Raw genomic sequence first — 25,064 nt, 5'->3', positions numbered from 1 at the left:
TCTCTCTCGCTCTCCTCTCTCTACTCGCGGTCTCTCTCTCTCTCTCTCTCTCTCTCTCTCTCTCTCCCTCTCTCTCGCTCTCTCGCTCTCTCTCTCTCTCTCTCTTCATCTCGCTCTCGCTCTTTCTTTCTCTTTCTTTCTCTCAACACACACACACACACACACACACACACACACACACACACACACACACACACACACACACACACACACACACACATTCACACGCACGCACGCACGCACGCACGCACGCACGCACACACACATACGCGGCTACACACGGTGCGCGTGCAGGTAGTGAGGTCCTAGTTCACCGTACAGTAGCGTGCGTGCGTGCGTGTGCGTGCGTGCGTGCGCGAGGTTATGTCTTGTAGAGGGCAGTATTTGACCAGCATGCACGACGGATCATTAGATGATATCAAGCGCTAATAATACCTCTAATTAGTCTAATAGGTATTATTAGCTCTTGATGATATAAGAGTACCTGAAGAGTTACCTACTAGATAATACCTAAACAGGAGGATGTTCATAGTGAATACGATTCGTGTTCATTCTATCACGTTCTTATTGAGACGGCCCGGGTGGCTGGATCTTGGCTCAGTTCAGCTCACCTTACCTCAGAGGCACGTGCGTGTGCGCCCACCAGGTGTTTCCCGCGCGGTTTGTCCAGCGTCTGTGACGACACCTTCCCCCCCCCTCGTACCTGGCATTGTTCGTCCCCCTCTCCCCCTGGAGATGTGAGAATGGGTGGGTGGTGGAGTGGAGGTGTGAGGATGGGTGGGAGGTGGAGCGGGGGTGTGAGGATGAGTGGGTGGTGGAGTGGGGGTGTGAGGATGGGTGGGAGGTGGAGTGGAGGTGTGAGGATGCGTGAGAGGTTGAGTGGGGGTGTGAGGATGGGGGGGAGCGGGGGTGTGAGGATGGGTGGGAGGTGAAGTGGTGGTGTGAGGATGTGTGGGGTGTGAGGATGTGTGGGGTGGGTGGATGGGTGGGTGGTGGGGTGGAGGTGTGAGGATGGGGGGGGGGGTTGAGCGGGGGAGTGGAAGGTGGAGTGGGGGTGGGAGGTGGAGCGGGGGTGTGTGGATGCGTGGGGTGGAGTGGGGGTGTGAAGGTGAGGATGGGTGGGGGTTCTCCCGCCAACTGGACCGCGAGTGTCCCTTCCCTCGTACTCCTATTGTTCCCGCATGTTGTGTCGGGCTGCGGGTTTGGCATCTCTCCAATATATATATATATATATATATTATAGGTATTGATTAGCTCTTGATATATATATATATATATATATTGCGTGTGCGTATATATATACTTGGCAGCTGACAATGTTGTTGTCGGCTTACCGAGGGATAAAAAAAGGACGAAGAAAGGACCTAGTAGACAGCTGGGGCAGTGGTGGTACGTATGGGGAACGTAGGGGTTAGTGGGGGTTGTCCAGCGCTCGGGTACAACAGGGTGACTTTTCCCCCTAGGCGCCCCCTTTTTGTCTGTGTTCAGCCGGGAAGGGGAAGCTTGGCAGGAATTCTGGAAGGAAGCTACGTTTTCCGTTCTACTCGGCGAGACTGCGTACGTTGTGGTTTTTGTTGTTTACTTCTCTAGCAGAGGCGATACGATTGATCGATGGTGGTGGTGGGGGGGGTGCAGGGTTTTACGAGATCATTGGGACGGTTTGCACAAACACGAACTGTTTGCATATGGCTAAAACTGTCGAGTGGGTTCGAAGTTGACAGGCCTGATCACGATACGCTATCTATACACGCACGTGAGCACGCACGCACGCACGCACGCACACACGTGCGAGAGTGCGTACACATGTGCACGAAATTGAAGGAAATGTACAGGCACCGTGCGACCGATACTAAATCGACATATAACAGTTTGATGCCCGTGGGATGCATATAAGCGTCTATTAATTGACGTAACAACGACTTGCGAGTCAGTCTAAAGTTCTGCGAGAATCTTTGGGGGATTCTTGTAGTTGATGGATTTATTAATTATTCTATAATTATAGAAGCAGCACCTATGTGAGAGGGAACGCAGTTAATAACACACGATTCGTAGCTTATAGGGAGAAAATACAGCAATGGGAGCGAAGGATGCCGGGAGATAAGGATATGGCAGCTAGCACAAGATTCACGGAGGGAGTAAAGATAAAGAATTGGGACGGGGCAAATCAAAAAGGTTGCCAAGAGCTAAGAGAGGAAGGAGTTATGAGCCTGCGTGTAATAAAATGCAATAATGTGCTTGTAAGAACGAAAACAAGAGCGATGACGTCACATTTATAATTATTATTCACTTGTAATGATACATTATAAACGTCACGATTTGGTTTATTGTGGATAAGGGTATAAATACGTTTATTATGCGCAATACGCTGTTCACAGGCGTACAGTTCAACCTGCATATATCCGCCACTTCTATGGAGGTAGTTTCACTCTATACCTGTTAATCAAAGGAAGCGCCAAATGTGTCCTTAACGGACGGGTAACCGTTCTATAAAGGTGACTGAAAACACCTAGTATATAACCTTGTACCTGCATATAAACCTGGATACGCCATCTTATACGCCATACATATGATATCATATATATATATATATATATATATATATATATATATTGCGTGTGCGTTCGCTCTCTTTTGAATGAGATTAGCACGTAAGAAACAATTATTTTTATCACATAGACACTTTGAAATTTTAGTGGCCCGATCGGGCCACCAAATTTTAACTTTTGGAAATTTTGGTGGCCCGACATGAAGTTTTGGTGGCCCCGGGCCACCGGGCCACCGCTAGTGTCGAGCCTTGGGTTAATGAAAAGCTTGCTAATCGAATCTGCTCTACCCCCTCCGTACATGCCTTCCTCGTGTCAGGAGTGAATATTATAGATCTATATTATCAAGAGCCGGATACAATCAGGAGTGTATATTATCAAAAGCGTATTAAGAAGGAGAGCGTACAACGGTGAAATGCTGAAACCATGCTGCGGTATTAGTCGAATTAATAAACTTTCCCCGTTTTATTTTGACGATTCTTTGCAGTATTATTGATCAGCTGTCCTACCTTGTTAATATAAAACAAACCACATGTCCATACGATGCCCCTAAGCTGAGAAAATGAGCAGTGAAAATCTGGTATTTTTGCCGAAAAACCGACTCGAGATACCTGCTGACTGCGACTGTCTCTCGCTTTGAGACAACTTCGGGAAACCTCGCGTGTTTCCGTCAATGATTGACAAGTGGAATGAATGACGTCTGTTATTTATTGCCATAGTGACGACCCCCACCTGTGCCCACCTCACGCTGGATGTAGTAAACTCTGTAGTACTGACGTAATGAGTCAGCGCTACCATGGCGGTACACAGCGGCGACCGGAAGCAACACACTAGCCACACACTAGTCTTGAGTCGGTTTTTGGCAAAAATACCAGATTTTCACTGCTCATTATCTCAGCGTAGCGGCATCGTAGGGACAAGCGGATTGTTTTATATTAGCAAGGTATGACAGCTCAATCACACCACAAAGAATCGTCAAAAACAAAACGGGCAAAGTTTCTTAATTCGACTAATGCTGCAACATGGTTTCAGCATTTCACCGTTGTACGCTCTCCTTCTTTATACGCTCTTGATATTATACACTCCTGATTGTATCCGGCTGGTAACATGATGGGAAAGATTCGGCTGCCAATCCGAGATCTGGCAATACGCATCAGAGCATGTGAGGGAGGGAGCATCTGGTTAATAGATGATTGATGGTGGCCCTTGCAGAGTTGGGTCTGTGTTCGTGTGCCGCGGCGGCGGCGTGCCCTCGTTGCTGTGTCAGGCCCCGGGTGGCAGCTCGTTGTAAGTTCACGATCGACACGCAGTGCCACCTCACCCTTCACGTTCATCGCTCGCCGGGGTTTCCACGGCTTTGTTAACCCAGTTTTCCCGGGAGGCGCAGGCAGAACTGAAGCTATTCCTGAATTCTATGAGGAATTCTACTCTTCACTGAACATGAAGCCATATGTATTTCCCGGCCCGTTCACACACATTTATTGAAGCAGGTCCACATGAGCTGTTAAGCCACACAACATTTTCATTCATACTCGTTCAATTAAACAGCCCTGGCACATAAAGCTGTCGATCCATGCAAAATTTAACAGGTTATTGTCCTGTGAAGTCGCTCCATTAAACTCATCCACAAGCTGTGAAACCATAGAAGAAAAAACAGCAGGTGCATATATCCTGTATGCCACTGTTCTATTACACACATCCACAAGCTGTGAGGCCATAGAAGCAAAAACAGCAGGTGCATATATCCTGTGTAGTGTTGAGCCGAGACGGAGAACGGAAAAAGGATAGGGTGATAGGTAAATGGGGGAATAGAAGGTAGAGTTGAAGAGATTGAACAAGGCAAGCATGAAATCAGTACCAACAACTAATTAAATACTGGTCGACCTGTCATCTCCGATTCCCCTTCCGCTCCCTCTCCCTTTCCCTCTCCCTCACCCGCTACCGCTCCCTTCCCCTCTCCCTCTCCCGCTCCCTTTCCCTCCACCTCCCGCTCCCTTTCCCTCTCCACCTCCCGCTCCCTTTCCCTCTCCCTTGCCCTCTCTCTCCCTTTCCTGCGCCCGCTCGCGCCACCGCAGCTGAGCGTGACGTTCAACCTGGCAGGATGCCAGCTATGCTAGTAATACACTTACCGAAAAGAAAGATAGCAGCTATCACTCCGGGTCTCAGTGCTGAGCTAGTGAGATGATGAAACAGAACAGCGCAGCGGTGAGGAACGATTGCGAATTCGAGCGCGTGAAATGCAATCTGCGAAATATTTAATAATAACAGAAGTAGATAATAGGGAATTCCTTATTATCTACTTCTAATAATAATATAATATAATGGCCGAGCGCTTTCGAAAGTCGCTCGCGAGGGTTGTGGGATCGAGCATTAGATACACAGCGAGAAAGAAATACCGAGAGAAATCACTGAAGAAATGCGTTTCGTTAGCGCAGATGGCATCCGCTATTGGTGTATGTCTAACGCTGGCTTGGTGGCAGTGGTTGTAGGGGGGAATTCGAGCGGGGTCCGTTCCGCGGTGAAGATCACATAGGCGATAAAACTTTGGCGGTAAATTTTCTTCGTATTTGATATCATTTTATGATTTTATTAGCTCATCTGACGAAGTCAGATGCAGCTTGTAGAATCGCCTGATTGTCCGTGCGTGCGTGCGTGCGTCCGTCATGTTATCATGTAAATCCTCATCATGTTATCATGTTATCATGTGACTCCTTAAATCATGTTATTTTCTAAAGTAGTCTGTATATTAATAGCACCCTGAATGTTCGCGTGGCTACCGTCATCCGAAATGTAGGCAAAAACCCGGGGGCAACCCATTACTCATGCATGGGGTGAACTGGCACTTTTCGAATAAACATGCACACCTGCAATGCAGATGTGTTTAATTTATTACTCACAGCTAAGCGAAATTGTCGCCTGCCTGAATATACTTGGATTTTAGCCTGTAAATTTCAGCAACTCAATGGAATTAGGGCATCTCTACTTTCTTGGCTCATCACCAATGCACGAAGGGCGATGCCATTTTTGATTATTGATTACACTTGCACGCGCCATCTCGCGGCAACTATAGGCCTAGTCACCCCTAGTGATACGTTATGACACGAATATATAAGACAGTCGAGCAGGTATGAAGTAGGATGCATTGTTAGGGTTTAGTTTTAGCGTTAATACCTATGCTACACATTTTGATGATGACGTAGCCGGCTTAGCGATAGAACAGGCTTTCAACCTTTTGCAGAAACGAAGGCCAGCACAGTAGAGCAGCAGACCTCAGATGAGCACTGTCGCTAATGCGGCACTTGTTAGTATTCGATCGGCCCTGATCGGCCCGATCGCCCCGGGGTCCACTGCTGCACACGTCCCGTGCACCGTCCGAGCGCATTCGTTATATTTGTTTTGACAGAGTGCGCGTAAGCACAGACGTGGTGGTGGTGGTGTGTGAGAGTGTGTGTGTGCTGTGTGTGTGGGGGGGGGGGCGTCAATGTGACTTGCGAAGGTAGCGTCGCACGTGCGCTTGTTGCTGAGGTGTTGCCCGCGGGAAAGGGGCGCCGCCGTCGGGCACGTGACGGCAGAACAGACCTTAGCTAAGGGAAGGTCAAACAGAAGTGGATACCTATCAAGATACCTATAGTAGTCTGGGGATGGTAGCGGTGAATGGGAGGGGGGTAGAGACTGGGGATGGAGCTGTAACTGGGGGTAGAGACTGGGTGTGGAGCGGTGACTGGGGGTAGAGACTGGGGGTGGAGCGGTGACTGGAGTGGGGTTGTGACTGATAGTGGGGTTGTGACTGGTAGTGGGGTTGTGACTGGTAGTGGGGTTGTGACTGATAGTGGGGTTGTGACTGGTAGTGGGGTTGTGTGACTAATAGTGGGGTTGTGACTGATAGTGGGGTTGTGACTGGTAGTGGGGTTGTGACTGATAGTGGGGTTGTGACTGATAGTGGGGTTGTGACTGGATAGTGGGGTTGTGACTGGTAGTGGGGTTGTGTGACTAATAGTGGGGTTGTGTGACTAATAGTGGGGTTGTGACTGATAGTGGGGTTGTGACTGGTAGTGGGGATGTGTAACTGGGTGCCTGTGTGGCACTGACCGACTGCGGCTGTGCTTGTGACTGGTGCTGCCACCGCGGCTGTCATCGTATTAAGTCATCGCCTACGTTTCCAGTTGTTTTTCCTTTACTCTCGTCCTCCCTGTAGCTCGCAGCTTGTAGCTGTCCCTGTAGCTCGCAGCTTGTAGCTGTCCCTGTAGCTCGCAGCTTGTAGCTGTCCCTTACTGCTCGCGGCTGCTGCGAAGCTGATCCCCGCACTACCCTGGGTACGCGAGCCTCTGCGGGGGCGCGGAATGTCCGCGGGTCGAGACTCCCGTAGTGCAGGGTAATCAGTCGAGTTTTTTCCTCATCTGTCTGCAGTGGCGGGGGGGGGGCGAAATTTTTTTTACCACTTGAGTTCCGGACCACAGCCAATCAGCGCACTCCATTCACTCGACTTCCTCGAAGCAACAATGTCAAATGAATACCCCCTATCCCTAACCCTAACCCTAACACTAACACTAACTATAATCCAACCATATATATACGAACCATATATTACAAAACACTATCTATGGTGGGTCCGGACTCCAGTGGAGAATAATATTTCACTGGCGCGGGGAGGCAGTGAGCACGGTAGAGGACCGCCCCGAAGTAATACAACCCCTCCCCGTGAGGTGCATGCATGTTGTATCTGGCTTGCGTGTATGGAGGTGAGGGTACTCGGCCTCACCCCCCCCCTCCCGACTGATCCCACCCCGAAAAGCACCTGGTGGGGCCGGCCAATTATATCAAGAGCTAATAATACCAAATACTAATGATTATAGCAAGAGTAGATAATAACTCTTAGGTAAAAACCTGTGTATATTTATCAACTCTTGGATTTATAGATGGTGGTGTTTCGTTCCGGACTGTCCACTTCTGCATATCGTCGCACTGGGGGCCAGGGGAGGGGAATTATAGCAGTGAGTGTTTAGTGCCGCGTTACGGTTTACAGTGCGATTGACTCGACAGAGATTCTGAACGCTGGAGAGGGTCTATGTCCCATGGGGGTACTTGCCCGAACGTACGCTGGGCCTAGGTCCGGTATACCCCGTACGTATCCCCTGGTACTATCCTAAGATGGCAACCGCTGATACCCATCGCGTACTCCATCTTAACAAGTCTAGGAGTCGCCTACGCCTACTCCTAACCGTAACGGCCTAACGCAGGTAACGTTCGCCGGGTAATACCGGACCGTACCCCGGTACATTCTTGGCAGTATCTGTCATGGCAGAGATGCCACCCACTACGAGTTTATCCGTATTTATACGAATTTCGATCCCTTTTGGCACACTACGACCAGTGTATCAAAACTACAATTTGACTGTGATCGAAAATTTTTTTTTTTTTCAATTTTTTGTATCTTTGAACCCCTTCAGAATGCAGGAAAATTGCATCTAGAATCACAGGGGGGCGGCAGTCCGGGACAATTTCGCGGGGGGCATGCGTGACTCGACTACTAATTGATGGCCATAAACTAACAGATTTGCTCAAATTATGTGTTTGCATCTCTGCTGGGGGACATAGACCCTATGAGCGGTACTACACCGCTCTTGCGAGTAAGGGGAGATTTCGATCATTCGTGCCGGTGGACTAGATTTAAAGGTAGAGGAGTGTAGATTGAGGTGAGTACTTATCGTATATTGGTATATCACTATATGATAGATTGTGCAGTGCTTGCGTGCGGTTGTGCCCGCGTGTGTGGTGTGGTGTGTGTGCGTGTGTGGTTCGGTGTGTGTGTGCGTGTGTGTTGTAATGGGTCGGTGTGTGTTCAGTGTGTGGCGCGCATGTTGCGTGTGTGTGGGTGAGTGTGGTTGTGTGTGTGGTGGTGTGTTGTTGTCGTGTGTGTGTGCGCGCGGCGCGGTGTCGGTGGTGTAGGTGTGTCGGTTGTGGTTCGAGATTGATGTTATGAAAGATAAAAACGCAAGCTCAGATTTAAATCGAGCGAGTGATATATAGTCATTATATGAGTAATAGAGATGACTATATATAGATATACGGAAATATTTTTCTTATGTATATATAGTAGAAAAGTTCTGATATCACAATATCCGCTGTGCGATTATGTGATATATAGTATAATACCTGAGGGTAACGAGGGGGTGGTCGCAAGAGATAGAGAGAGATGAGAGGAGAACTCCGACGGCGCCGCCCGAGAGATCGTGATGAGGCCTTGATCACGCCTGTTGGTAGGACAAACTCTGTTAGCGAGTGCGTGCGTGGTGTGTGTGCGGTGTTGGATCGTGATTTATAAAGTAGACATGAACGTGAGTTATAGATGGGGTCCATCTGGTGTATAACAAAAGGGACACCATGAGCTAAGAGTATACAACAGTGCGTGTGTACTATCTAGAAATCTTACTGATAATCCATCCCTAAGCCGTGTAAGCGCCTAATCGACTGGATATGAGATATCGGGGATTCACCGAGCGATTACACGAGTAGCCGTGGTAACATAACATAGACTTCATTACATTTTATCGATGATTTTAGTAACATAGACTGCGAATAGTAACATAATGAACTTAGCTACGTAATTTTACTACTACTCACGCTGCCTGCCTAGCCACTCGCATACCACAATACTTCGCTATAGGTGTTATGCTCCTCCAGGGTATGCCGGAACGTACGCCTTGGTAGCGGTCGGTGATCCGGAACCCACGCACATGCTGCCGCCCTCGCGTGCGGCGTTTGTACCCTGGTGCACCATCTTGATATGGTTAGGTTAGGATTAGGGGTTAGGTTTTCGGGTTACGGGTTTGGTTAGGGTTAGGTAGGGAGTAGGCGGATCTCCCTAGCACTCGTAGTTGGATAGGCGAGGTACGTCCGGCATATAGATAGTACCAGGGTACGTTCCGGCAGTACCGCGGGGGACATAGCCCCTCTCAGCTATAGTTACTGCCTGCCTACTCAGCCCTAGCCACTTACTAGTACATACCACGCTTCACAAATAACATACCTCCTACTTCTACGCCCAATACCATCTTCACTACTATCAATCCTTCTGCTTGCCATATTACTTTCTCACCTTTAAAGCCAACTTGCCCTTCTCACTACCACCACCCTTCCTGCTTACCCATTTGCCTTCTTATCTACATTGCCCGTTTATCTCTTTGCCCCCTCGAGCATGTGCGAAATAAAACCGCGGAAAAAAACATTGGCACAAAAAAGGACCCGGCAGCGTGAACGGGTTGAACCTGGATATATAGCAAACACCACCAAACCAGTATTCAGTAGCTAGATGTGGCAGGGCCCCGAGCGATGGTGATGCTTGTGAGGCCAGTAGGGCTGAGAGGGTGAATTTGAATTATATGGGCCTGGATGTGGTGATGTGGGGCGTATGTAGGCACCTGGGTGCGACCTCGCGCAGCGCAGATTTGAGCTGTGGAAGGTGATGAGACGCATGAGTAATACTAAATGTAAGCGTGTGAATCGCTGCGTGCGCAAATGCACGCACACTGCAAGCAGCAGCAACTAAAAACGACCAGCGGGATTTTGAATTTTCTTCTAAATAAATCCGATGAATTTATTTCCGGTCTTTCCGGGAACTAGTCCTCCTTCCAATGGCACGATTTAATCAGGTCACTGAGGGTTAGGAGCGCTGAGGGTTAAGGTATGCTGAGCGCATCTGACTGCCTCCCAGGGAGTCCCAGAGCCACAAAGAAAGCCTTATGTAATCAATGGAGTAAGAGGTTAATGAAAAGCTTGCTAATCGAATCTGCTCTACCCCCTAACGTACATGCCTTCCTCGTGTCAGAGTGAATATTATAGATCTATATTAGCAAAGAGCGTATTAAAGTTCTAACGTCCACGAATCTCCAGAAAATTATTTTAGAAATAATAGTGAAACCTTATTTTTGTATTCTTTTTTGGGCATGCAAAAAGTTAGTACTAACGTTAGCCTCAATCTTAGTCCTCTAACCTCACTCTGATAAAAATAGTTTTTCCGGTTGTTAAATTGGCAAAAATCTTGAAGCGATTTGGAATTAGTGTTGTCTAACACTATTTACATATTACTGGCGCGTCTGTTGCTGGTACTGTTTTGCTGTGGTCGATTGTGCAGTCGTGCTTTGTGTATGGTGCACTGAAAGTGGTGCCCAAACGTTTCTGTTTTGATTTGTGTTGGCTATATAGAATATACAATATTAGAACAAATAAATAATAATGTTCATCGTGTATTATGTTTGAAAATTCATTCATAAACTGTGCGAAATGTATTTTGTGTTTTTTAATTTATCTGCTCAAAAATGTTTGTTGAATCCGACCTTTCAGGATAAATGCAGAGGCTAGATCAACTAAACGTAAATCAAGTGGTGGCAGACCAGTGCATCGGCAAGAAACGAAAAGAAAAAACAGAAAGAGATTATAGTGAGAACTCACCGCTTAAGTTTACAACGGATTTTCCCTGCTTGCCACAATAATTTTGGCATTGCCTTCGTTAGCCCGCAATGTTCGATATATCGGCTAGCTGGCGTCTGGGTGCCACGCAAGAACTTGTTGAAGATTCATGGCGTTGTTGTTGATGTCGAGCGTTTTGGTGTAGCATCGAATGCACCGGCAAGAGTGTATGGATGTATAAGAAGGTATACTAGCCATCGAAAAGTAAATGAAACGGCTAATTGTATTTTCATACATTTTATTTGGTACAAATAACACACAAATATACTACTTGCCTGGGTGCTCGAAATCCGTGGATCGTAGACAGTTTTAAGAAGGGAGAGCGTACAACGGTGAAATTGCTCTTGAAACCATGCTGCGAGTATTCTACCGAATTAATAAATCTTTCCTCCGTTTTATTTTGCAGCGATTTATTGCAGTATTTATTGATCAGCTGTCCCACCTGTTAATAACTAAACAAACACATGTCCATCGATGCCCCTAAGCTGATGAAAGATGAGCAGTGGAAAATTCTGGCTATTTTCGCCGAAAATCCGACTCGAGATACTGCTGGACTGCGACTGTCTCTTCGCTTTGAGATAACTCGGAGAACCTCGCGTGTTTCCGTGCAATTGATTGACTAAGTGGAATGAATGAACGGTCTGTTTTATTATTGCCATAGTGATGACCCCACCGTGCGACCAACCTTACGGCTGACTCGCTAGTACGTCTGTAGTACTGACGTAATGAGTCAGCGCTACCATGGCGCTACATCAAATGGCACGCGGAAGCATACACTTAGCCACAAAGCGAGAGAGGGTCACAGCCAACCGCGGGATCTCGAGTCGTTTTCCAGCAAAAACTACCTATTGAGATTTTCCACCATGCCATTTATCTCATGCGTAGGCATCCGTAGGGCTAAGCGGTTTGTAGCTCATGCTGACATAGTCAGATGCAGGCTTGTAGAATCGCATGATCGTCCGTCGTCCGTCCGTCCGTCGGCGTATATCCGTCCGAGCGTCCGTCGTCAACAGTTGGGCACAAATCTAACCTAGCTCGACAGTAACGTCCCGATATTTGGACGTCGTGGGGGGGTGGTTATATCCGAAAACGGAGTTGGGATAGTCAAGCTGGGGTCAAAAGGTCAAAGTCAAGAGTGTAAAAAAGGGGAACATTCACATCCTTAACTAGGTATAGGGAGAAATGCAGAATGCGTCACAAAGTAACGGGTCTCGTACCTATTGGCTGCGTGATAGTCGGTGTAATAGCATCATGGTAGGAAAAGCCATCACTGTGCGCGAAATGGAGTCACAGGTCAAAGGTCAATGGCACAAGGGCAGATTTTAGAGATTGTCTGAGGACATCGGCTGTAGACGGAGCGATTTGGAAAACTTTATTGTTATTGTTTTCAGCGGTGACCTACGCATTTATTATGGCTTTTAATTGAAAGTAACCTGATGAAAATGCTGCTTTCCACTGACGTGCGAAGAGTTAAGTGTCTGATAACCTTTGACGCAGACTTCAAGAGGAGTGGATTAAACATGGATTTGTTAACTGTTACTGTGTTAGAAAGAATTTGACTGCTGGGTTCTGCTCTTAGTAGAATCTATACACTGCCTGGATGTATGACGCTAGCAATGTCACAGTGAAATTTCAAAAAGCTAAATTTACTTGAAGAGTATAAGCTCTTAAATCGTCTCATTTCTATGGGCATTGCTGTACTGCTGTCAGTGTGTTAACTATGCGCATGCCAGTGCATGTGGGTGATAGAATGGTGTTAGTCTTTTGGCCTGCGTTAATTAGGTAGGCACGGTGGCAGCTCTCTATTCAGCTGTAGGGCTTGTTCAGGTAATGGACGAGTGCTTACCTATCTTCTGTGGTCTTGGCAAAGTATGATTACTGATAGCTACGTAGTAGTAAGCGTTACGATGGACAAGCTTCCAGCTACCAACGTACCGCGCCAGTCTTCGTGGCCAACTTTTCATAACGACCCAACAACATTTGCTTCGAAAGGCTCTGATATCATCCAGTTTTTGGAAATAAAGGGACCTATCCCGGTTCTCTGTTTCGTACTTTCCACTTCACGGAGGACAAGTAATCTGTCAGGTAGCTTGTCTGCTGACAAGCAGCTTTTTAGAGGCAATTTTTCATCAATTTTCTACCATCGCTTGGCCGCCTGCTGGGCAAACCCGGAGTTAACATAGTATAAACATGGGCCCGGTAGTGGGCCCCCGAATTATCTATTATGCTAACTTATAGTAAAACATGCTTATGTTGAAGTTATAATAAAAAGTTTACAGCCTTGCTAACTCCAGCGAAACGGTCTTTGCTAGGGTTAGAAGACCATCAGATCAATCAGTCGATAGACATCCAGACGCTCTGTATAGAGCAATTCAGTCGTATCAGCCTCGTCCGGCAGCGCTACGCCTCGAGACGAGAAGAAATTGGAGAGAAGGGAGAGAGAGAGCGAGGGAAGAGAGGAGAGAAGAGAGAGTGAGAGAGCGGTGAGAGAGAGGAAGAGAGAGAGAGAGAGAGAGAAAGAGAGAGAGAGGCAGAGAGAGAGAAGAGAGAGAGAGAGAGAGAGAGAGGAGAGAGAGAGAAGAGAGAGAGAGAGAGAGAGAGAGAGAGACGAGAGAGAGAGAGAGCAGAGAGAGAGAGGAGAGACAGAGACAGAGACAGAGACAGAGACAAGACAGAGACAGAGACAGAGACAGAGACGAGACAGAGACGAGAGACAGAGACAGAGACAGAAGACATGAGACAGAGACAGAGACTACGAGACAGAGACAGAGACAGCCGACAAGAGAGCAGAGACAGAGACAGAGATCGAGAGACAGAGACGAGAGACAGAACAGAACAGAGACAGAGGACAGAGGCAGAAGACGAGAGTACCAAGACAGAAGACAGAGACGAGAAGAGACCGAGCAGAGACCGAGACAAGACAGAGACAGCATGAGACAGATACAGAGACAGACAGAGACAGAGACAGAGACAGAGAACAGAGACAGTAGACAGCAGACAGAGACATTGAGACAGAGACCAGAGCAGAGACCGAGACAGAGACAGAGAAGAGACAGAGACAAGACAGAGACAGAGACGAGACAAGACAGAGACAGAGACAGAGAAGCAGAGACAGAGACAATGAGCACTTTTTGAGAGCAGAGACAGAGACAGAGACGAGACATTGATTGACAGGAGTACAGAGACAGAGACAGAGACACGAGACAGAGACAGAGACAGGAGCAGAGACAGAGACAGAGACAAGACCAGAGACGAACAGAGACAGAGACAAGAGACGCGAGACAAGAGTCAAGCAGTAAGACAGAGACAGAGACACTGAGACAGAGACAGAGACACGAAGACAGAGACAGAGAAGCAGAGACAGAGACATTGAGCACAGAGACGGGAGAACAGAGAGCAGAGACGACACAGAGACAGAGAGCAGAGACAGAGAAGCAGAGACAGAGGCAGAGACAGAGACAGAGACAGAGACAGAGACAGAGACCAGAGACAGAGACAGAGACAGGAGACAGAGACAGAAGACAGAGACAGAGACAGAGACAGATGACAGAGACAGAGACAGAGACAGAGACGAGAGACAGAGACAGAGACAGAGACAAGACAAGTCCACCCACCATGGGAGACAGAGACAGAGAAGAGACATGCGAAGACCAGAAGACAGAGACAGAGACAGAGACAGGTATTGACTTATGATGTGACAGAGTAGTCATTAGTGACAGAGACAAGCCAGAGACAGAGACAGAGACAGAGACAGAGACACGAGACAGAAGACAGGAGAGAGAGATAAGAAGAGAGAGAGAGAGAGAAGAGAGAGCAGAGAGAGAGAGGAGAGAGAGAAGAGAGAGAGAGAGAGAGAGAGAGAACGAGAAAGGAGAAAGAGAGAAGCGCGCGAAAGAGTGAGAGAGAAAAAGAGAGCGAGAAGATAGAGAGAGAAGAGAGGGAGAGAGAAAGAGAGAGCAAAGACAAAGTACAAAGAAAGAGAGAGACAACCGAGGTAGAGTGAGTGCGTAGCGAAAGAGAGAGAGAGAGAGAGAGAGCGTGAAGGAAGAGAGGGAGCAAGACGAGAGAGAGAGAGAGAGAGAGAGAGAGAGAAGGAGAAAGAGAGAAGAGAGAGAGAGAGAGAGAGCGAGAGCTGATCGGACAACGAGAGAGAGAGAGAGAGAGCGCGAAGGAAGAGATAGCAAGAGCGAGAGAGCGAAAAGAGAAAGAATGAGAGCACAACGAGGAGGAGCGAAACGCGGCGATGGGAGGTGCTCTGATTCGTTTGCCCTGAGTATTAGCTCAGAACACCTGCCTCAGGCTAAAGCGCTGTCGCTCTGCGGCAGCTTGTTTATATTAGCAAGGTATGACAGGCTGATCAATTAATACTGACAAAGAATCGTCAAAAACAAAAACGGGCAAAGTTTCTTAATTCGACTATCTTGCAGACATGGTTTCAAGCATTTCACCGTTGTATCGCTCTCTTCTTTATAACGCTCTTGATATTATACACTTCCTGGATTGTATCCGGCTGTAACATGATGGGAAAGATTCGGCACTGCCAATTACCGAGATCTGGCGAATACCATCAGAGCATGTACTGTGAGGGTGAGGGAGCATCTGGTTATCAGATGATTTTATGGTGCCTTGCAGAGTTTTGGGTCTGTGTTCGTGGTGCGCGGGCGGCGGCGTGAACCTGTTGCTGTGTCAGCTCCCGGTGGCCAGCATCGTGTAAGTTCATGATGATTGCCACCGGCAGTGCACCAGACACGCTCACCCTTCACGTTCATTTGCGGCCTCGCCGTGTTTCCATACGGCTTTATTAATCACCAGTCTTCCCGGGAGGCGGGCAGGCAGAACTGAAGCTATTCTGAATTCGCTAATGAGGAATTCCTATTCTTCAACTGATCAGAAGCCATATGTATTTCTCGCCCGTTCACACAACATTCATTGAAGCAGGTCCACAATGAGCTGTTTAGAGCACACAAAATTTTCATATCATACTCGTTCAATTAAACAGCCCACAAAAGCTGTCGATCCAATGGCAGAAGTTTAACAGGTTATTGTCCATTGACGTCGTCCATTAAACTCATTCCACAAGCTGTGGAAACCATAGAAGAAAAAAACAGCAGCGTGGCATATATATCGCTGTATGCCACTGTTCTATTACACACATCCACAAGCTGTGAGGCCATAGAAGCAAAAACAGCAGGTGCATATATCCTGTATCCAACTCTACTGCTGTGAGGCCATAGAAAATTCTCGATGCATTCATGTACCGTGAAGCTGTAATCAGTAGGTTCACATGCGATGTTGTCGTTCTCCGATCAGGTGTCTTTGCCGAAGAAAAGTTTCTCCGTGTTTTCGTACAGGGCATCGCAGAGTTGGTCTGCACTCGTGCCACGGGCACCTGACATCACCTCTAGCACCTGAACGATGTTTGCCGGCTCGTTCCTCCCCTTCACGCACTGACCCTCCTGCCACCGGTCCTTCTTCTTCGATGGAAATGTTGTCTTCACATGCTTGTATCCTAAAAATGGGTGTGGAAGCTGCATTTATCGATTGCACTGGGTTATACTGCAGTGTTCGGGTTAGCGTCGTTACCTAATTTTGTCCGTTCAATCAGGTTACGTCAGTTAATTTATTAATTTAGTGACATGGCAAATTCGATGGGGAACGTGTACCGCCCCCCACCCCTGATTCCAGGCATGATATAAAACCAACCTGCGTGTGTTGCCTTGACTTCACACCAGGGGGCGTCTGTCTCTATCATAAGCCTATCGGTCGGTATGGAGCACATGACAGCAAGATTCTCCTGTGTCTTTAGCGAGCAGCCATTGATGCCAATGTATAGATCCAGGTCCAGAATCTTCTTGGCGTCTTCCATCGATCCGTCAAATGAGTGCACAACTCCGCCGGTGAACCTATCGTCCGACGAAATAATTGTATAAAAAGCCCAGCAAAGCTCATATTGTGGCATTGCCCACGTATTTAAGCTACATGGGCCAACATTGCAGTAGTCTTATTTCATTACTTTGAGCCATTGGCTAATAATTTGTACAGTTAGTGAAATGGACAAAGTTGCTGAGCCACCATGTGAATGTATAACTATGCTATAACAACCCTATCATCACCAGGAATAACCATGCGAAAACCCGAAGCGTCTTTTTTTACTTTTGACCAAAATAGATAAATGGTTTTCGCTGCCTACACTGGGGGAGAGCAGGATGGGGGGAGGCAGTGTTGGAATGTGGTACGGCTGGGGAAGGCAGTGTCGCTGCGAGGTGTGGCCGAGGGAGGGCAGTGTTTCGCTGCGAGGTGTGGCCGAGGGAGGGCAGTGTCGCTGCGAGGTGTGGCCGAGGGAGGGCAGTGTCGCCGCGAGGTGTGGCCGAGGGAGGGCAGTGTCGCTGCGAGGTGTGGCCGAGGGAGGGCAGTGTTTCGCTGCGAGTGTGGCGCAGCGAGGGAGGGGGGCCGTGTTGTCGCTGCGAGGTGTGGCCGAGGAGGCAGTGTTTTCGCTTGCGAGTGTCCCGGAGGGAGGGAGTGTCGCTGCGCAGTGTAGGCCCGAGGGAGGTGCAGCTGTTGTCGCTGGGCGAGCGTGTGGCCGGGAGGGCAGTGCTTTCGCGGGCTGCGAGGTGTGGCCGAGGAGGCATTGTTTGCGGCTGACGAGGTGGTGCCGAGGAAGGGGCAGTGTTTCGCTGCGAGTGGGCTGAGGTGAGGGCCAAGTGATCGCCGCGGGTGCTGCCGAGGGACGGGCAGGTGATCGCTGGGCCGAAGAGTGTGGCGGAGGGAGGGCAGTGGTCGCTGCGAGTGCTGCCCCGAGGGAAGGGCAGTGATCGCCCGCGGGTGTGGCCCGAGGGAGCGCAGTGTATGCTGCGAGGTGTGGCCGAGGGAGGGCAGGAGTGTCTCGTGGCGAGGTGTGGCCTGATGGAGGGCAGTGTTTTGCTGCGAGAGGTGTGGCCGGGGAGGGCAGCTTTCCGCTGGCGAGGCTGTGGCCGGAGGGAGGTGCAGTGTCGGCCGGGCGAGGTGTGGCCGAGGGTAGGGCAAGTGTCGCCCGCGAGGTGTGGGCGGAGGGAGGGGCAGTGTCGGCCGCGGCGCGGTGTTGGGCGAGGGGATGGGCCAGTGTTTCGCTGCGGAGGTTTTGGCGAGGGGAGCGGCAGTGGGATCTCCGCCGCGAGGTAGTGGGCCGGGAGGAGGCGCATCGTGTCGCATCAGCCGAGGTGTGGCCGAGGGAAGGTGCAGTGTCCGCTCGACGAGCTGGGCCGCAGGGAGGGCAGTGTTCGCTGCGAGGATTGGCCCGAGGCGAGGCAGTGTCGCTGTCGAGGTGTGGCCGAGGAGGCATGTCGCTGCGAGGTGGTGGCCCGAGGCGAGGGCAGTGTCGCCTGAGCGAGGCTGTGGACGAGGAGGCAGTGTCGGCTGGCGAGTTGTGGCCCGAGGGAGGGCCCGTTGTCTTCGGGGCTGGCGAGCTGTGGCCGAGGGAGGGCCAAGTGTCGCTGCGAGGTGTGCTGAGGGAGGCCAGTGTCGGCTGCGAGTGTGGCCGAGGGAGGGCAGTGTCGCCGCCACAGACGGGGGTGGGGGGGCGGAGGGAGGGCAGTGTCCACGGGCGGGATGTTGGCCCGAGCAGAGGCAGTGTCACTACGGGGGTGTGGCCGAGGAGCAGTGTCCGGCGCGAGGTGGGCGAGGAGGGCAAGTGTCCGCCGACGAGGGGGTGCCGAAGGGAGGGACATGTCGCGGACGAGGTGTGGCTGAGGAGGGCAGGGGTCGGCTGCGAGGTGTGGCTGAGGGAGGGAGTGTCGCGCGAGTGTGGCCGAGGGAGGGGCAGTGTCGGTGCCTGCGAGTTGTGGCCGGAGGGAGGCAGTGTCCGCCGGAGGTGTCGGCCAGGGAGGTGCAGTGTCCGCGCGCGAGGTGTGCTGAGGGAGGGAAGTGTTTCGCTGCGAGGTGTGGCTGAGGAGGGCAGTGTCAGACCGCGAGCGTGTGGCCCGAGGGAGGGCAATGTGTCGGCTGCGAGTGATGGCCGAGGGATGGCGCATTGTCGCCGCGAGGTGTGGCCGAAGGAGGCCAGTGTCCGCCGGTATGCGAAGTTGGCCGAGGGAGGGAGTGTCACCGGCGAGGGCTGTGGCCCGAGGAGGCAGTGTCGCGCTGCGAGGTTGCCCGAAGGAGGGCATGTCGCCGCGAGGGTGGCCGAGGGAGGGCATGTCGCGCGGGCGAGTGGGGCCGAGGGAGGGCAGTGTCACCAGCGGAGCGAGGTGTGGCCGAAGGGAGGGCAAAGTGTTCGGCTGCGACGTGGGCCGAGGGAGTGCAGTGTGCGCCGCGAGGTGGGCGAAGGGAGGCACGTGTTTCGCTGCGATGTGTGCGCTGAGGGAGGGCAGTGCGCAGGAGGGTATGGCTGAGGGAGGCCAGTGTCGTTGCGAGGGTGTCGGCGCCGAGGAGCAGTGTTGCCGCGAGGCTGTGGGCCGACGGAGGGCAGTGTCGCTGCGAAGGTGTGCGCCGGAGGAGGGCAGTGCTTCCCGCGAGTGTGGCCCGAGGGAGGGCATGTGTCCCGCGAAGTGTGTGGGCCGAGGGAGGGTCAGTGTCGGCTGCGATGGTGTGGGCTGAGGAAGGGCGGTGTCGCTGGGCCGAGGTGTGGCCCGAGGGAGGCAGTGTTGCCGGGTGCGAGGCGTGTGTCCGAGGGAGGCAGTGTCGCTGGCGGACGGTGTGGCCGAGGGAGGGCAATGTTTCGCGTGCGAGGTGTGGCCGAGAGGGAGGGTCAGGTGTCGGCTGGCGTAGGTGTGGCCGAAGGGAGGGCCCAGTGTCGCCCCGCGAAAGGTGTGGGCCGAGGGGACGGGGCAGTGTCGACGCGCAGGTGTGCTGAAGGAGGGTCAGTGTCGCTCCACGAGGTGTGGCCGAGGAGGGCAGTGTCGCTGCGAGGTTGTGGCCGAGGGAGGGCAGTGTCGCCTGCGAGGTGTGGCCGAGGGAGGGCATGTGTCGGCCTGGAGGTGTGGCCGAGGGAGGGCAGTGTTTTCGCTGCGAGGTGTGCCGAGGACGAGGCAGTGTTCGCTGGGCGAGGTTGGCCGAGGGAGGGGCAGTGTCGCCGCGAGGTGGTGGGCCGAGGGAGGGCAGTGTTTCGGGCTGTCGAAGGTGTTGGCCGACGGAGGGCAGTGTCGCTGCGAGGTCGTGGGCCGACGGGAGGGAGTGTCGCGCTGAGCGAGGTGTGGGCCGAGGAGGGCAGTGTTCTCGAGCATGTGAGGTGTGGCGAGGGAGAGGCAAGTGTTTCGCTGTCAGGTGTGCGCGAGGGAGCGGCAGTGTTTCGCTGCGAGGTGTGGCTCCGAGGGAGGGCAGTGGTTTCGCATGCGAGGTGTGCCTGAGGGAGGGCAGTGTCGGCCTGCGTAGTGGTGCTGACGGGAGGGCAGTGTCCGCGCGAGGTGTGGGCCGAGGGAGGGCAGTGCGCTGCCGGCAGGTGTGGCCGAGGGAGGCAAGTGTCGCCGAGGGGTGTGGGCGCGGGAGGGCAGTGTTTCGGCTGGCGAGGTGTGGCCGAGGGAGGCAGTGTATTCTGCTGCGCAGGTGTGGCCGAGGAGGCAGTGTGTTCGGGCTGCGGTAGGTGTGGCCGAGTGAGGCGCAGTGTACGGCCGCGAGCGTGTGGCCGAGGACGGCAGTGTCGCTAGTCGAGGTGTGGGCCGAGGGAGGGCAGCTGTTTTCGCTGCGAGCTGTGGCGAGGATGGGCAGTCGTCGCCGCGAGGTGTGCCGAGGGAGGGGAGTGGTGTTCGCTAGCCTGTGGGCACAAAACTGTCGAAGTGGAATCGTGGGTGACACAGTGCGATAGAGGCCAGCTAGGAGGTGTCGTTGTGGTGTGTCGTGTGTGTGTGTGTCGCGTGTGTGCGTGGTGCGTGCGTGCGTGGGTGCGTGTGCGCGTGCGTGTGTGTGGATGGTGCATGTGCGTGTGCGTGTGGTGCCATAGCACGCAATTCTGTGTGTGCGTGCGTGGCGTGCGTGCGGTATTGCGTGCGTCCTGGGGTGCGTGGCCGTGTTGCGTGGTAGCCGTGCGTGACGTCGCGTGGCGTCGTGCGTGCCGTTGCGTGGGGCGTGGTGCGTGCGGCATGCTGCGTGCGTGTGTGCGTGCTACCCGCCACGGTGCATACCGGTGTCGATGCTTGCGTAGCAGGGAGACCAGGTCGTCGGTAGAGCCGCGATTGTGCAGGAACATCGGGAGTCGCGTCACCTCGGCGAGATCAAACTGCTTCTCAAAGTACTTCAGCTGCGTGTCCTTGGGACAGAAGTGGAGTCTGTCGTAGTCGAGGCCACACTCGCCAACGGCTACCACCTAGTAACACGGAATACATGATCAATGTTTACCTTTGTGGCACGCTTATACACTCTGTGAGAATCAAGGATAGTTTGGGACCCCGCAAATGCATTTTCGCATATGCGCTAAACTTATCCCGGGTGCTAAACTAGGCTTGGGACCATTGTGATAGCTGCTGGCATCTGATAGAAGAACATGAGAATACATGCTGAGAGACAACATTTTCGCTCAAGTTTTAGAAACTAAGATAACCCAGTGTAACTACTGTCCATAGCGGCTCCCTGTTTAGCTTCATATACTAAAATATTATCAGGTCGATCTGCATACTAATTATGCTAGTCTGTGCCGTGGTAGGCTTGTCTGTGACTTAGGTTTCCCCTTTTTATATGCACTAAGGGTAAAATAGCTTGTGGTTAGTGAATCACATTGGTTACCTTTCCCTTGTTGTCATTGATGAGTTTCAATAAATTGCTAACGTATCCATCTACTCCATGTTTCTCAAACTCCTGGCATCGTGTTGGATGACAGCCCACAGTAACGTACAGCAAGTCTGAAAGAGTTGAAATTGGTAAACACTACTTCAGCCTCAGGTCAATATAGCCTTCATCTCTGTCACCACTTGCATTGCAGAATGCTGGAGACTACGCTAGTGCTATAGATAATTGCTGGGGTACATTATGATTTATTATATTAAGTTAGGGGATAATAATTCTATACATGACAATAGGCCTACCATTCGAGTTGGCAAGTTCCAGTGCCTGCGTACTGTCTTCTAAACTTCCGCCGGTTACGATGAGCTTTTTTACGCCAACGTCTACTGCTCTCTTTAACATGTCGGTAAAGTCATCCTGGTGCTTCTGAGATCCATGGTAGACTCCCCTGAACATGCCATCTGTTAGGTTTACACCTATATCTATAAATCTGAAGCACGAGACACCCGCCCTGGGGGCTGCCATATTGAATGTTGTCGTTTGGCTCGCGATCTAGATGGTAACCGCTTTGCGTTCTACATTAGTTCTAATGTACACACGTGTTACTATCTGTGCCAGTCTATAGAAAGTGAAAGTTGTGCCGTATGGCTTAGTAGGTGGCAGCAGCGATCAGTGTGTTCAGAGAATGTATTATGATATCGGGCACTCTGCACGTATCTTGTGTGTTCAAAGATTGTATCAGAGCACATAATAACATAAACTTATCTAATTTATACTGATGGTGATGAGCTATCTAGTGTTAAGGGCCATGTATAAATGTCACTTGGGCATAAAAAATATAATGGAGATTTAACCGGAATTAGTTTGTCTGGGATTTTGAAGTATCCAGTATATACCTATATATCTATCTATAATATAATAGTCAGATAAATAAACACGTACTTTTTCATCCAATTTTATTGATTACGTCACCGTAAATAGTAAAAAATGAAACACTTGGACGTGCTCAATAAAAAAAAAGGCTAAATAACAACGAAATGTATTATTACAACAAGTCTTAAATGTTCTACTCTATTTCGCCGATAATCACCTGTCAAATGCCGGTCATTTGCTCATCTGCAACACACAAGTACACCGACGCTTAGCTGCTGCACACTGACACATAACATTTATAGTGTCTATATATTATGTGATCAGTGGCAAGCAGCTAGAGTGTTTCGGCGGCCAGCGCTTGACGAGTGTGTTGACAGATGAGCATTTGACGCGGCATTTACGCAAATTGTCAGGCAATAATAAGTGAAAGAGAGTAGAGAAACATTAAGACTTTGTAGTAAATAGATTTGCGTATTTATTTAGCATGTATATCTTTATTGAGACGGTCAAGTGCCTGATGGTTAATAGCAGCTCATTACGGTCCTATGCTGCTTCCCCAGGGTACTGCGCGGAACACGTACTCCTAGACGTGGTTTACACGCCCTATAGACGAAGGTCGATAGACGGAAGGTTATGTGCTTCCAAGTGTCTAAGGATGCAGTTTTCGAATACGCAGTGGCTGACGCGTCCGGAACCGGTCGCCCAGCTCAGGCTACGCATCCGGACATCGATCACACAGTGATCTCCGCGACTCGCGTCACACCATGATTGCGCAACGGGATAATCTCTCTCTCATCTCCTCTCTCTCTCTCTCTCTCTCTCTACTCTCTCTCTCTCTCTCTCTCTCTCTCTCTCTCTCTCTCTCTCTCTCTCGCTCTCGCTCAGGTCGCTTCTCGTCCTCGCTCTCGCTCGTCGCTCTTCGCTCTCGCTCTCGCTCTCGCTCTCGCTCTCGTCTCGCTCTCGCTTCGCTCTCGCCTCTCGTCCCCTCGCGCTCTCTGCTCTCGCTCTCGCTTCTCGCTCTCGCTCTCGCTCTCGCTCTCGCTCTTCTGCTCTCTTCTCTCTGCTCTTCTCTCTCTCTCTTCTCTCTCTCTTCCTCTTCTTTCCCCTCTACTTGACACACACGCACGCACGACGCACGCACGCACGCAAGCGCCTGGCACGCACGCACGCAACGCAGCGCGCCGGCACGCAGCCGACGCACACAACACACACACACTACCACACACCACACACACGGCAATCAGCAGAGCGTGCCGATTGCCGCGAACCATTGCATGATGTGGTCTATCAGGTCCTATCCATAAGACTTCCAAATTTCTTCGGTCGCTAGTCGCGACCTTCGGTCCTATAGGATGACCCACCTTGGGTTCGCTCCGGTATACCTGGAACAGTTAACCGGCCTGGATCCAACTATTTGATATGGTTCTGGGTTAGGTTTTAGATCTAGGGCGTTAGGGTTAGGGTTAGGGTTATGGGTACAGGGAGTAGGCGTAGGCGACTCGCTAGAACTCGTTTAGATGGAGTAGAGCGAGAGTTACTTCGGACTATTAGATAAGTACCAGGCGGTACCTTCCGCAGTTACCCCGGGGAGACATAGACCCTCTCAGCGTTTAATAGACCTAATTAACATTGTAACAGGTCTCACGGGCATGCTTACAAAATATATGTGTATGTTCATATATATATATATATATAGATATTATAATGATCTAGCTAAATAATTTAGGCATTATAATTATAATTTCTTGCCTTATATAACTGACGAATGGTTACAGGTGTAGTGCTATAATTGTTGTGCCATTTTACTTGAAGCTTAATTGCTATGCATACACAATTTGAGGTTTGTGTAACTAATTACAATTCTACTACTGCTATCGATAATATAAGGGTTCACAGTTACTGAAATGTATAATTAATTTTCTTCACGACATGTAATTGATTATCCTATGCATGTGCTTACCGTTAGCGTTCTAACAAGTATTGATCGCGTTTGCGATTGGTTGACCTACATTCAAGCAGAAAAAATTGTTTTCGCGACTAAAAACTGCACGCCCACAATTTCTGCGTCATTTAAATTCGCCACCCGCAAGAGCAGAACAGAACTTATTCTACGCGTGCCGGCACTGGCTGGCACCTACAATCAGGAATCGGAACAACTACCATGGTTAGCACAGGATCAATAATTCAGGGTTTCGCAGCACGCTACACGCTAGCTTGGCACACACTACGCCGTCAAAACACACACACAGAAGTGAACACAAACTCGCTCGTGTAAATGTACAGCACGAATTGATTGCCACCCCAACACTACAGTAATACGTTTGAAGACTGTCGCGATATGCAAACGAAATGCAAATATGGCCAATACATCAATTTCCCATCATAGCAACCGGCAACACGCTGCACCTATTCAAATGGGCAATATCATACAGTAAATCAATGCCATGAACCAAATAGGCCACACATCTCGTTGTCTATTGTTGGCGGCGATTATCT

General features: G+C 50.5%; 1 protein-coding gene and 1 long non-coding RNA gene across 2 annotated transcripts; one reads left to right on the top strand and one right to left on the bottom strand.

Moving 5' to 3' along the window:
- The first annotated feature begins 9,460 nt into the window (after positions 1–9,460).
- On the top strand, positions 9,461–24,036 carry LOC106813089. The gene is made up of 3 exons (XR_001394424.1): positions 9,461–10,224; positions 23,156–23,157; positions 24,024–24,036. It is a non-coding gene; the product is annotated as an uncharacterized LOC106813089 (long non-coding RNA).
- LOC106813088 (putative deoxyribonuclease TATDN1) lies at positions 16,143–22,211 on the bottom strand. The gene is made up of 5 exons (XM_014817140.1): positions 21,998–22,211; positions 21,699–21,814; positions 21,101–21,282; positions 16,713–16,912; positions 16,143–16,518 (listed from the first exon to the last, which is right to left on the bottom strand). Exons 1-5 carry the CDS (start codon positions 22,149–22,151, stop codon positions 16,316–16,318), a joined length of 855 nt encoding a protein of 284 aa, XP_014672626.1. The 5' UTR covers positions 22,152–22,211; the 3' UTR covers positions 16,143–16,315.
- Positions 24,037–25,064: the final 1,028 nt, after the last annotated feature.

The sequence above is a fragment of the Priapulus caudatus genome, unplaced genomic scaffold (assembly GCF_000485595.1).
Source record: "Priapulus caudatus unplaced genomic scaffold, Priapulus_caudatus-5.0.1 Scaffold724, whole genome shotgun sequence".
In the NCBI taxonomy this organism is placed as follows: domain Eukaryota; kingdom Metazoa; phylum Priapulida; class Priapulimorpha; order Priapulimorphida; family Priapulidae; genus Priapulus; species Priapulus caudatus.
The sequence above is the reverse complement of the archived record's forward strand: the minus strand, read 5'-3'. Positions and strand labels throughout refer to the sequence as shown.